Raw genomic sequence first — 14,171 nt, forward strand, 5'->3', positions numbered from 1 at the left:
TCCCTTCCTCGATAGCATCCGACGACAAAACATTTTTGACACGAAAAGGTACTTACCATATGATTCACAGCAGGAGGGCTGTAGCCCAGGTGGTACGAAAAGAGGATTAGCGGTACGGAAAAGGCGGTGGGTCATTGGAGATTGGCGTTTACTACAGACCGGCGCTTAAAGGAGATCGACTACTATTGGAGACCGGCGTCTATTTATCGCAACATTTCTTCAAACCCGGCGTTTATTGGAAACAGGCGTCAATAAGAGACGGCCACTACTAGAAGATATACGGTATATATAAACAGCTTAGACAGGAATGTAAGTAACAAGCTGGTAAAATTTATAGATGAAACCAAGATAGGTGGATTGGCAGTTAATGTAGAGTCCATTGAATTATTACAGAGGGACATGGACATCATACAGGCTTGGGCAGATTTGTGGGAGATGAAATTTAATATCAGTAAATGTAAAGTATTACATGTAGGAAATAAAAATACGCAATGAGAGGTCTGAAAATTGAAAGTACACCTTATGAGAAGGATTTAGGAGCTGTAGTGGACTCTACGCTATCAACTTCCAGACAGTGTTCAGAAGCCATTAAGAAGGCAAACAGAATGTCAGGTTATATAGCGCCTTGATCTGTGGAGTACAAGTCCAAGGAGGTTCTGCTCATGTTTTATAACATACTGGTGAGGCCTCATCTGGAGGCCTGTGTGCAGTTTTGGTCTCCAGGCTACAAAAATGACATAGCATCGCTAGAAAAGGTCCAGAGAAGAACAATGAAGCTGACTCCAGGGCTCCAGGGGATGAATTATTAGGAAAGATTAAAAGAGTGGGGCGGCACGGTGGTGAAGTGGTAGCACTGCTGCCTCGCAGTTAGGAGACCTGGGTTCGCTTCCCGGGTCCTCCCTGTGTGGAGTTTGCATGTTCTCCCCGTGTCTGTGTGGGTTTCCTCCCAAAGACATGCCGGTTAGCTGGATTGGCAATTTTAAATTGGCCCGTGTTTGTGTGTGTCCTGCGGTGGGTTGGCATCCTGCCCAGGATTGGTTCCTGCCCTGTGTTGGCTGGGATTGGCTCCAGCAGACCCCCATGACCCTGTGTTCGGATTCAGTGGGTTGGAAAATGGATGGATGGATAAATGTGTCCTCTAGACAAAGCCTCGCACCATCTCATTATTATTAAATGCACTTTTACTTTTGGTACTTGAGTACTTTTGGTAGCAGGTACTTTTACTCAAGTTTTTTTAACTGAAATACATCTTACTTGCACAAAAGTAAAAATTTGAAGAAGTACTTCAACTATTACTCAAATATCCTTTTACAACTCTGTTTTTGGATGTGTAATGCATGTATACCTGGGGACCACCTTCTTGGCTTTGGTGAGGTAAGCAGTTCCACCTCAGGACAAGAGAGGGAGCTGACACTAACATTATCTTCTCCTTTCTCCTCTGTAGCCAGGAAAAGACAGCCAAAGAGAGTGCCGAGCCCCACCTTCATGCCCAGAGAAGGCTCCACCTTCCGGTACCAGCACTATAAAGCCGGCCCACTCCTGGAAAGAGATGTCAGAGTGACACCTGAGAAAGGACACAACTCCTGACCCCTTGCTGTTTCATTGATTAAAGAACTACTTTTGCTGTGAGCCATTTGCAGGATGTCTTTTTTGTTCATTGTATTAAGCAGAGTTACTAGGGTAGCACCCTGACCTCTTTTGGATGTTTTCATCACTCTGCTTTCCCGACCACAATTACAGCTGTTAATTCTCACTGACCTGCAAATCCACATCTACCAACTGTTTGGTTTTGTTGTAATGAATCACAGAGTGCTATGACGGAGTTACTGGGGGTGTCAGTAATGGGTGTGCGCTGCAACTGTCTGCAACTCGCTTTGATGTTCTTACGGTTTTGTAAATGAAGGCTATGACTGAAAATAAGAAAAAAAAAATGTAATTTAGTACAACTCTGATTCAAGTCAAATAGAAATCCAGAATCTCAATCTGAATAGAAACAAACCTAAACTGGAAAGACCTGGTGCTGCCATGAAAACCAGAAGAAATAATTAAACATTCTAGGCATTGCTTACTTCTTTATTTAAAATCAAAATGTCTCTAAATGCCAGTGAAACCCAACAGGACAGATACAGGAAGATCCAAAGCAATAAGCCTAAAGCAGAGATAAATGTAATTAATGAACGGAGACGAACCAAAATTCTGTCTAAAACAGATAAAGTGGGAAAGAGCCAGCAAACCAGTAGCAGTGTTAACAGCTGCTCCACCATGCTGCCATATGCATTTAGTATAAAGAATTTATATTTTGGGAATTATGTTAATAAGTAATATATATTTAGCATTGATTCATAAAATATTAACATTTAATTTCAAACTTTATTTTATTGCATTAGGTGATTTATTACCAAAAATAACTTGGAAAAAGTGGCACAATTTCTCTTCTGATAAAGACATGTGTCTCATTTCAATCCCATGATGAATGCTTAATGATCTCTGGCTGGAAACAGTGGAAGCAACAATGGACTGCAAGTAGGAGAACAAGCCTTGTGATGATCAGTCGGCCTTGCTCTTCAAAACGGTCTTGATCCAGGGCAGGTATGCAGACACCCGGGTGTAGAGTGAAATGCGGTTTGGATCCTCACAGCTTTTTCGATGAGAAAAGGAAACAATTCCCAAGGCATTAGGAGGCTTACCACATACAAGTGGACCACCAGAGTCCCCCTGAAATAGAAGGAGAAAAAGAGTCAGTCCTTATAACTGCATTCAGATTTTAATATGCATACACTCTGCCATATTTCAACTGTAGATTCCCCAGAGGATGAGTGAGCGGAGGAGAATTCCTTACCCGGCATGGATGCCATAACAGAAAGATGGAATAATTGTGGGCAATACCCGGCCGGGATGCTTTCTGATTCCCCTCCTGATTGAGATGTCCAAAGACAACAGGTACCAGTAGGGGAGCAATTCATCCTCCACCATCCTAGGGGGCAGTGACCCTCAGGTACAGTCCAAGTCTGGATACACGCAAGACTGCATGGGAGCTGGAGTGCAGAAATGCAGTCCTGTAGGGTTCCCAGGGGGACAGTAGAGGGTGCAGCTTAATCTCCCTGGCTTTGTTGTAGCCCAGAAGTGCTTCCAACTGGCCATGTAATGTCACCGAAAGTATTCCTGGGTTCGCCTTAAAAGAGCCAGCTTCCATAGCTCTGGAAGTCAGAGTTTGGAGGCAGCGGGCAACAGTCAACGGAAGGAGAGAAGGAGGAAGATTTGTCAGTTTATTTATTGTGTAATTGTGGCACATTGGTAGAAGAAAGTCTGTGAAGGTGTGTTATGGAATAAAGACCCTTTATTTTATTCTATTAATGTGTGGTGTATTGCTAGGTCTGTGGTTTGGGGCTCTCTGGCACCCCCTTGTGGTTACACAACCTATCAGGAATCATAAGGAAAGCATAACATTTGTTACTTTTTTGTTTGTTTGGTTGGTTGGTTTTGTTTAATTTAGATGCTGAATTGCACAGTTATGGTGATGTATGGCTGCTATGACACCACATTTCTTTGGGGGTGTGTTCTATACATACACACTTTGGTCATGAGGTCTGTCTGCCATCTTTTGTGAGGCCAAGTCAAATGTTCAGCACTTGTCTGCACTTTTTAAAAGCAAAGAAAAGACTCACCAGCAAAAGAATACCAGAGTCTAATTTCTTTTTGGTTTTGTCATTTTGCTTATTTGTGACTATGACTTTTTCTGCTGTTTGGTTTGGTTGATAGCTTTATAGTGTTGGTCTTATAATCCGTTACTTTCAGCCCTGTTTACATCACACACCCGTAAAGTGAAACCCTGCCACTTGATATTTTTTTAAATGTTCATAATAAAATCTAGTTATAAGAATGAACCTTGACCACATTTTATTTTAGCATGGCCTCATTCAGGGCATCCAATAAGCCCCACCCTAAAGGAAGCTGTTCTTGCCCAAAGCCAGACACATTAATGCCAAATGCAAATAATATTCATGTGCTTTAGACTCTTAATTCCCTCAGCCTCAGAATGGACGCCTAGTGAAGTTTTAATTGTTCTTTGGCGACATCTAGTGGCTGTCATTTCAAAAGGTGCAAACGAATTAACACACAAAGCTCTCTTTTTGAACTGCAAAGTCACGGCAATGATATACTTTAAAATATTTGAATCATTTGAAATAATTCACAGCTGCAGAAAAAATGCACAAATGTGCAAAAAATATACAAATATAATTTAAATTATAAAAATATAAACATATAATTAATAATTACTGCCAATGAATATGTTCCAGAGATTTTACTGTGGTTTTCTCATGAGCTAAACATTTTATTGAGATTAATTTTAATTCTCTAATGTTTGAATAACTAATTGTATCTCATTTTATTTACCAAGTGACCTTATGTTTTGTAGCCTACCATACAGGAAAGTGTACATTTGTTTTGACTTAAAAAAATGATATTTCTTCCCTCAGTCACCGTTTATCTAAATATTAGATTTTCGTTGAAGATCTGAAAACATTCAACATCTAAAATTTGCAAAAATATTGAAATCATAAAGGGGCAAATACATTTTCACACCCATCTATCTATCCATCTATCTGTCTATGCATCTATCTATCTACTGACGTCCAAGAGGAGGGCTTATGCCTCCTCCAAACCGCGAGGGGGCATCCACCCTGGTTATGTTGGGGGCCTCAGGTAAAGGGCTTGGAAGCCCAGCCCCGTTGGGACCCGTGGCCACTGCCAGGCGGCACCCCGGTGCCTCAATATCCCTGGAGCCCAGCACTTCTGCCACACCAGGAAGTGTTGGGGGGAAGACAACAGGGGACACCCAGATGGCTTCCGGGTGCGCAGCCAGCACTTCCGCCACACTGGGGCGTGTCTGCGGAGGAGCGACGTGAAGCAGCTGGAGCCCATCCGGGTTCCTATTTAAGGGGCCGCCTCCCTTCAGTCGATGGTGGAAGTTGGGTGAAAGAGGACGGAGCTAGAGAGAGGACAGGAGGTGGCCAAGAGGGAGGCATTTTGACTGTGTGGCCTGGACATTTGGGGGAACGGTGCAAGAGGCACTGGGACGTGCACTGATGTAATTATTGTACATATTCCTGTAAATAAACGTGTGTTGGGTGAACTTACGATGTCCGTCTGTCTGTGTCCGGGCCAGCGTCCACACTATCTAAATGTAATATAGTGCCTTTCCTATCTATCTATCTATTATATAGTGCCTTTCATCTATCTACTGTATGTATCTACCGGTTTTCATCTATGCTGTTGCCAACTGTTCAGATCATCCATTAGGATTATTTCTATTTCATTTTATCTAAAGCTAGCAGATCTCTCAATTATCACCCATTTTACTAGCTATATACTGTCCTGTTAAACCTGTGGAGTTTTCTTCTTTTCTTTTAAAATTTGTAAACCCATTCTAGTGCAATGGGCCCATCTTCAGTAAAAGTGCTATATAAGAATAAAGCTGAACATACCAAATAGCCTAAAAAGTCACGCCACATCATTTTGGGATTTAATAAATACTAAATGATGATTTAGCGCTGCATTAGGCAGGATGTTGCCTTGGTGCTCTGCACATAAATTGTTTTTGGATGAAAGCCATCAGGAATATGTGGATTTAGGGAAAGTTCACTTCCTTCTGTTGATATCATCTGTCTGGGTCCTTGTTGGAGGTTCCGTTTTGATGTCATTAATTTATGCTTCTGTTTAATCCATCTTAATAAAAGGATACATGTCTGTGTGTCTGTCTGTGTTGCTATGTTTCTGCCAATCCAAAAGATGGTACATGACAGACATTTTTAGCAATAAAAAGCATTGCATTTTGTCATTCTAACATCCAAAACATTAACACTGCTTTTATGAATCCCGCACCAATTGGCCTATAAGAGACACATAAACAAACCATGGTGCACTGCAAATTTTAAAGCTGAGGTCTATGTTGTTTATTCAGATTTCAGCCCATCTTAGATGGGTAGCACAGCTAGTTGCCTATAAAAGTCATAGTGAACACAGCACACTCACAATATACATATCAATGACAACATGTTCTCAACAAGAGGCACTCTTGCCAGTTGTTTCAGGAGATTTAATTCATGCTAAGAAAGTGCTGCCCAATTAGAAAGATGTCTATTGGAAAACTTTTCTCGCAGCACTAGAGCCCTATGTTTGAACCCTGGTGTGGTTGCTGTCTGTGTATGTATGTATGTATGGATGGATGGATTCTTGTTTTCCTCCCACATTGGAATCTCATCTACAGCTAATTGGCATCTCATCCATGAGTCAGTGAATGAGTGTTCCCTTCAGTAGACTTCCTGCTTGTCAAATGTTAGGTTCTGTACTGTACCCGCTGCTACTGAGATGGGCCCTGGCCCTACACAACAATTTATTGGGTTAAGCCAGTTTAGTGACGGACTTAACCCGTTCATAAAGCACAGTGTGGTGTGGTAGAACTTGCTGGTGTATATGCCTGGTCTTTAACAATTCACAAATGGAGAAATAAAGTTGAGTGGTCCTGCTGAAGAAGTCAACAGAAACAGAACGGAAATGCCCAGAAAGAGGTTGGAAAATCCCATGCAGTCCAGTGGCTGGCAGTGTTTTCAGCATGGAGCTGCACTCGCTCTTACCTTACAGGTGCCCTTGATGCCATCTCCAGTGGCGCAGATCATGTTGGCATTTAGATCATGATAATTCTTCCTTGAAGCGCACTCACTCTGGTTCTCCACTTTTACAGGCACCTCCATTAGCACGTCACTTGTCATTCCATCTGTGGCCGTTTTGCCCCATCCTGCCTCTGAACACTTGGTGTCCACCTTTACATCCTGGTCTGTCTTGGGTATTTTGATTATATTCACACCTTTGGCCAGTTTGGCAGCAGGTCTGAGCTGAATGGAAGGAACAGGAGACGGGATTCAATTACCACTCAGAAAAATGAAGTGCATTGGCAGTAAACTCACAGTTATCTTAGAATGTCACAGCCTTTCCCAAGTGAGGTTTTTGGTCCTTTAGCATTTTATTCTCTGCAGCTTTTCATTTCAATAACCCAATACCTAATTATTTACATGTGCCCAGTGCTGCTTTGTTTGCTAATGACTTCTCATGACTTTGAACTAGACATGTGGATTAAAAGCTGGATGGATGAATGGACAATGCTTGTTAACTGATCTCCTTTAGAGATTGAATTTAAGTATTTTGTGTACACTTGATGCATCAAAGAGTAGATGTTCAAAGGCTGAAGTGTGGGAAAAAAATTAACAGAGAGAGGAAAGTGTGAAAAGTGTAAGGAGCAGGAAAAACACTAAGATGGAGTCCTCAAAATAAGAGTGAAGGTGCAATTGTTAATGCTCCAGAGACCTGCGCCTGACTCACAGCCACGGCATATGCAGCTGATTCAGCTTCCTCCTAAAGACATGCCACCTAGGATAAGGGGTAGCTCTCAGTTTGCATGGTATGTGCTCACATGTCCTCCCATTTGCTGGTGTCCCATCTAACATCACCACTGATGCTTCAGGGAACCTCCACTAGAAGAATGGGCGGGTGGACCCCCAGAAGATATCACTTCTGATTGGTCAATAACCGTGGTCACACCATCTTTAATTCTTTTTTCCACTTCTTTGCACTATGCACTGTAAAAGAACACAACACATACTAGCATTTGTCTATCTGTCTCATTTGGAAGAATGAAGGTTTGAAAATTTGAATCTAAGTCAATGGAGCTGAAATGTAGAAGCATTGATTATTGCAACACTGCTGAGAACCTCTGGCAACTTTGATTAGGGTAGACAGAGGATAGGAGTCAGGTGGAGAACTTTGTTTCTTGGAGCAAAGAGAATTGTCTACACTTTAACATCAGAAAAAAACAAGGAACTGCTTACTGACTTTCACCACACCAAAGAACTTCTGTGTCCAATCACTATTAAAGGAGTGGGTGTAGAGGTGGTCCATTCATACAAATACTTGGGGGTCCACATTAATGACAGGTTAAACTGGTTCCATATCCCAGAGGAAATATAGATGGGACTGTGCTCCTTTAATATGGTTAGTGACATCCTTCACATCTTCTAGAACTCTGTGATGGCCAGTGTGATATTAAGAGCTGTGGTGTGCTAGACTGGTGATATCACCCCGAGAGGGGCAAACTGAATTAATAAGCTAATTAAACAGGCAGGCTCAGTTATGGGGCACACTCTGGACCCCCTGGAGGTCATAGCAAAGGAGATAATTAACACATAGGTTTTCTTTTATAAATCCCAGTGTTTGCATGGGAAGTTGCATGCACACATTTCAAGCTTTTTTTGTGCGTACGCCAACTTTATAAATGAGGTCCCTGGTTTTTATAAAGCCCACCTTCACAAGCATGATGTCATTCCATTGGTTGTATTTATTGTACTTTGGATGAGGGAAGACATCCTTCTTCTTTACTTTTATCTCCTGAATGCTGGACTCGTCTTTTGACAGATTGTGGGCCCCAAGTCGCACTGTCATGGGACTGTGAAAAGTACAGAAGGGAGAATTAAATTCATGCCATAGATGGTCACCCAGTCTGCAGTCATGCAAAATAAGATGCAATTCAGAAACAAGAAAGAGCATTTGAACATCATTTGGGAAAACATTGGCCAGAATGATGGAAGGTTCACACACCTTCCCAAAAAATAAATTAAAATGTCATGTGAGTACTAATAATACTAAACACTGGCAATTACAGGAGCATATTATGACTGTTACAGGAATCTATTGGTGGAACACCAGAGAAGGACATTAATGATAGACTGTCTCTCCATAGTCACCACTACTGCAACCTAAAGGAGCTTCTTAAAAGCCATCTCTCGCACATCATTAAATGCCCCTTTTCCATGTTCCTTATCAATTAAGACCAGCGTGTGATGCGGGATCACTGTTATATTTAATTCACTTGATGGCATTCAAATTGTTCATCCAATTTAAACCCAAAACCATTTTCATATTTCTGTGTATTTTCCTCTACAGTGGCGTAGTCAGCAGTACTTTAGCAATGATAGAACTGGTGAACTTGCAGTCAGTGTTGAAGACATCAGCACAATCGACTGAACAGATGCAGCAGCGTCAGTTACCGGTGGCTGTTCTGCAGACCATGATGGTGGGGGTGATGGTGCAAAGTATAGGAGATAGCAAGACTGCTCACTCAGGTATTTTATAGGTTGTTATACAGAGAGCATGAGGACACAGAAGCTTGTATCAATGTGATTGTTTGGGTTTTTTCTATGCTTGCATTTCATTTCCATTTATTCAATATTTTTGTCTGGTAAATATTATTTTGTTAATTCTGTTGGAGATTTCATTCTATTTTATTATATTTCTAAAGTATTTTGTTATAGTAATATCCTTGTATTGTATTGTATTATGTTAATTATGTATTTAAATGTTCAATATTTTAATCACCCTGCCTGTTTTACGTTGAGTCTAAGGAGTGAAGCCAACAACAACAACAACAACAACAACATTTATTTATATAGCACATTTTCATACAAACAGTAGCTCAAAGTGCTTTACATATTAAAGAATAGAAAAATGAAAGACATAATTATAAAAATAAATCAACATTAACATCGAATAAGAGTAAGGTTCAATGGCCAGGGGACAGAAAAACAAAAAAACTCCAGACGGCTGGAGAAAAAATAAAATCTGTAGGGATTCCAGACCATGATACCGCCCAGTCCCCTCACAGATGTTGAAATTGGAGGAGTGCTACAGTACTATTTAAGAGCCCAGAAGACTACAAGATGGATGTTGCAGTATTAGTAATTAATTCTAGATTTTGACTCTCATTTGGATTTTTCTTTTGTTTTAAGGTGTTCATTTTTGGTTTTGGACTGGCTGTTTGTTTTAGGATTGTCTTTTAGACATGTGTGCGTTTGTGTGTGTGTATGTTCACTCTGCAATGCTGGAGAGTTCTATCTATCCATGGATTGTTTCTGCCTTGGGCTCCAGTTTCCCTGGAATTTGAAGTTGAATTAATCAATAGATGGATATAGAAACCTTACCTCTTTCTTGTGTTGGGTTGTACAGGCTAAACACCTTCTACTCATGTTTGAGTAAGGCTGGTCTTATTTTATTAGGCCTTATTTTGAAGTCTGAGGCTTAATTTTGGAGACTAAACCTCTCAATGAGCTTAACAGCTTGGTAGCTCACAATGCTTATCTCCTGTTCAGAAAAACAGCTTCATGGCAAAATTGGTCTGATGAGGGATGATACTGTAACCTTGCACATTTCCTGACAGGTGAGTCTCTAAAGGTCTTTAATAATTTAGAAGACAGTGTGAAAAGTGACTACTAAGGGCTAGAAAAGTAGATCCTTGCCCACCATTGTTTAACATCACATTTCAGAGCCACACTGAAGATATGACCCTTATGCTAAAATCTGACCTGTGGGGCAAGAATCTGAGGTGAACATAGCAGTGTGAAGTGGAGTTCGCTGTGGTGGAGTACTCTCTAGTAACACTTTCAAGAATGTCTGTCAATGTCCATCCAGTGAAGTTAATGAAATATCTGACAGCCCCAAAGTAAGAGGAGAGATGGGTTCTTGGTGTTCCAGAATGGTTTTCCATTCTGTTCCCCCCAAATTGGTGCCTGTAAGACTCACAGTATGCTGACTCCATTAGCAATGATCTTATTATCCACTAATTACTTTAAGTACTGAGTTTCAATAATGGATTTTATATTTACTGATTAAGAAATAACACCACATGATCAAAGTTGATTATTCCAGTATTCAATGTCTTTCTCATTGCATTGTGTAGAACAGAAGAGCTACCCCATTTCTCTTTCATTTCATATACCACCCTTAACATGAGCCCCAATTTAAAGAGGTAAACTTACTATGCTTCACAGTGTGCTGCAGTCAGGATGAAGTCTTCATGAATCAAAAACCCACCACAATTAAACTTTAATCCTTTGAATAAGGCTGCCATATAGGGGCGGCTGTGAGGCATTGCTTGACTTCCATTAATGATCCTTTCTGCTAGGACTTCTGGAAAAAGAATCACAGTTGAAACAGCAAAGGTCCAGAATTGAGAGATTACACTCCACATTGTCTTGGGAAGCACAAAGCTTCATTCTTTGTTTTTTTTCATTTGAACTATCCATAGTGTCACAGTGGAACAGTGGTCACTGCCCTAGTCTTACCTGTCTAAAATAGATTGGGTATGAATTTTGGCCCTGGTGCACTCTGTCTGGAATTTTATAAATCTCTCCTACTTTTGCAAGAGTTCCCTTTGGGTACTCATGTTTTCCTCCTGGTGTATCTGAAGATATGATGACCTTGGTCAAATGGCCACTCAGACCCTCATGGGCATTCTACACTATGTGGTGTTAGTCACCAACTGTCATGAAATCTTGAAGTTGTGATGATGATGAAGTTGTAGAAGTAGCAGTAAGAACCACTAGGACACAATGACAACGGATGCAGTGTAAAGTGAGTTATAATTTACTTACTGCTAGTCTTATCTTTAGTGTGGCCCTCATTTGTTTCATTAACTTTTTCCGGGTTATATACTGTAGCTGATCTGTGGCTTTGCTTTAGTCGAGATGAAGGGGTTCAGTAGAACTTTATTTACTTGTGAGGTGCTAATGTATCTTTTCATATAGTTCTAGAATGTTGCTTTGGTAAGCTAAATGATCATTTTGGAAAAATCTCAAAATCTGTCTGTTATGGAACCCAGTTCTGGATGACGTGAGACTGGAGCCTAATTCAAAAATCAAATACAAGCCCTCATACATACTGGAGTTACCAATTTACACAACACACACGTCTGGAGTTTGGAAGGGAAACCAAAACACCCAAAGAAAATCCACACAGACGAAGGGAGAGCATGAACATTCCATAGTGAGTATTCTAGCATTTGGGGTCTACTCTTGAGTAGAAAGGCTGCAGCGTTAAGCACAGACATCATGATACCGCTTCACTAGTTCAAACTGCACTTTAAAAAAATAGAACACTGCAGACAGAAGGGGGCACTCTCACAGACCCCTTGAACGCAAAAAGGAAACAAAAATAGTGTTAACAATCTGACAATCCACCCCGAGGTAGGGTGTCCCAAAAGCCATAGCAGATGGGGCTATACAGAGTGCCACAGAGTGGGGTGGGCACAGAGCTCCATCTGCCATTGTCAATTAAAGTATCTAATGGGATGCTGAGGGTGGGAATTGAAAAGGAAGCTCGGGATGCCAAATGAGCTTAGAGGTGTGTAAGTGTGGTTGTATCAGAAGACAGTTTTTTCACTCTGCAGGACAGCAAGGCTGCAACACATGAGGGTCCAGTGGACTGTCGTGTCTTTAAAGCAGAAGGCAGGAGGAGGAGTGCACATCAGAAAAATTAAAAGCATAAAGTGAAGGTGCCTCCCATGGCCGAAACAATGAGAGAACTATAAAAAGTTGTTTTTCTTTACAATACAATACAATACAATTTATTTTTGTATAGCCCAAAATCACACAAGGAGTGTCGTAATGGGCTTTAACAGGCCTTGCCTTTTGACAGCCCCCCGGGCTTGACTAACTGAGAAGACAAGGAAAAACTCAACCAAAAAAAAAACCCTAGTAGGGAACAAATGGAAGAAACCTCGGGAAAGGCAGTTCAAAGAGCGACCCCTCTCCAGGTAGGTTTGGCGTACAGTAGGTGTCAAAAAAAGGGGATAAATACAATACAATAAAGAGAATAGAACACAAGTAATCCTCAATACAGTATAATAGTGCAATAGAAATATTACAAGTACAGAGTCAAATTCAACAGGAGATGATATCACAAAATACGACTTGGATTTCTGTTCTTTTGAATGTTCAGTTAAATGAGAAGACCAATAATCCCCTTTAGATTGCTGCACTCTCTTGTTCATGCAGTTTATTTGGAAAGGGACAATACAATATAAAGAAAAGAAAGGTGTAGAAGGTACAGAACTATGGAGGATAAATGTACAAAAATGAAGGGACTAAAGAGAATAAAAACTTGATGTCTTCCCCGGCCTACTCCTCCTAACATCCATCCTGAACTATTCTTCTTCCTGCCAGTTAAGATCTGCCAACCCAACTACCACTTCAAGAGTCAAAAGAGAGCAAGGGTGCTCCTGAGGTTGTCCTGGCAGAACTCGCTCCAGTGGCTCCAAGTGTCCCTGCATTTCTGGACTCCAGCCTTCTCACTATAGGGCCAGGCAACCCCCTGAACATTTGTCCATCATACTGGGGAGCAGAGAGACACATATTAGGTAGAAAGTCTCTCATCTGTCACCTAACGACATCAGGAATGCCCTCTATTGTCACCCAGTGTCCTGACTAATAGTGACACACCAGGAGTCACTTACTCAAGTGGTTCCATAACCAATATTGGCATACTGTGCCCTTATTAACACTGGTAATGGCAACACTGACATGTCTCAACCTCTTCAGGTAAAAGTACTGCATGTCCTTAAATGCATGTTACTGCCTCTTTTATTACATTGAAGATAGCAAAATGCATTTTCCGATACCTGTTCCTAATTTCAAGATACTTTCAAATATTTTTAGAGTTAAGTTAATCTAGCTTCTTGTGCTTATTCTAAATCCCTTCTAGCAAGTCTCAAAAATGACAGAGCCTTTTTGAATTTTATCGTACCCAAACCCCACTAACATTTTAATTCGAGTCTAGTTTGCATGTGATTAATTAAAGAAGACCCCTCACCCAGTTTACTGTACCTGTCAAACCAAGGCATATGAAGGTGAAGAAGGTCAAGCCTGTGCACTGCATTGCTCTTCTTCTAAAAGTGTGCTGCTTCACAGCTCGAGTCCACTCTTATAGACTGGAGGTGGTGGGTGGAAAATGACTAAAAACCACAGCCAAGCACACAGAGAGGGGTGCTGGCAGGTCTTCCTATAATCAGCTTGAGCAACGGCTCTAAAATTCAGCAGCTGCTTACTTGTACTGGATTGAGTTTTTCTTTACAGCCCCTCATTCACTTTTTGAGATACACTTTATTATTTAATGTTTCTATGGCTACCTGGAAAATTAAATGGGTATAAAAATGAGCAGATTGATTGATGGATAAATTGATATATATTTAATATATGGAGTATATGTGTGCACCATCATGTAGTGTTTTACTAAACAAGCAAGAATGGAAAGCAACCCAGCAATGATGACAAAGTAAATAAAAGATGTCC

General features: G+C 40.9%; 1 protein-coding gene across 2 annotated transcripts; it reads right to left on the reverse strand.

Annotated features, from left to right (window-relative positions):
* Window positions 1-2,061: 2,061 nt before the first annotated feature.
* On the reverse strand, window positions 2,062-13,800 carry LOC120537688 (mast cell protease 4-like). Of its 2 annotated transcripts, none has more exons than XM_039766797.1 (5): window positions 13,707-13,800; window positions 10,863-11,013; window positions 8,356-8,497; window positions 6,636-6,893; window positions 2,062-2,715 (listed from the first exon to the last, which is right to left on the reverse strand). In XM_039766797.1, the coding sequence occupies exons 1-5, from the start codon at window positions 13,756-13,758 to the stop codon at window positions 2,548-2,550; spliced, it is 771 nt and encodes a 256-aa protein (XP_039622731.1). In that variant the 5' UTR covers window positions 13,759-13,800; the 3' UTR covers window positions 2,062-2,547. The 2 variants fall into 2 exon arrangements, with proteins under 2 accessions (XP_039622731.1, XP_039622732.1); XM_039766798.1 differs by having other exon boundaries at window positions 13,693-13,755.
* Between the last annotated feature and the right edge of the window lie 371 nt (window positions 13,801-14,171).

Source organism: Polypterus senegalus, chromosome 10, assembly GCF_016835505.1.
Source record: "Polypterus senegalus isolate Bchr_013 chromosome 10, ASM1683550v1, whole genome shotgun sequence".
Taxonomy (NCBI): Eukaryota; Metazoa; Chordata; class Cladistia; order Polypteriformes; family Polypteridae; genus Polypterus; species Polypterus senegalus.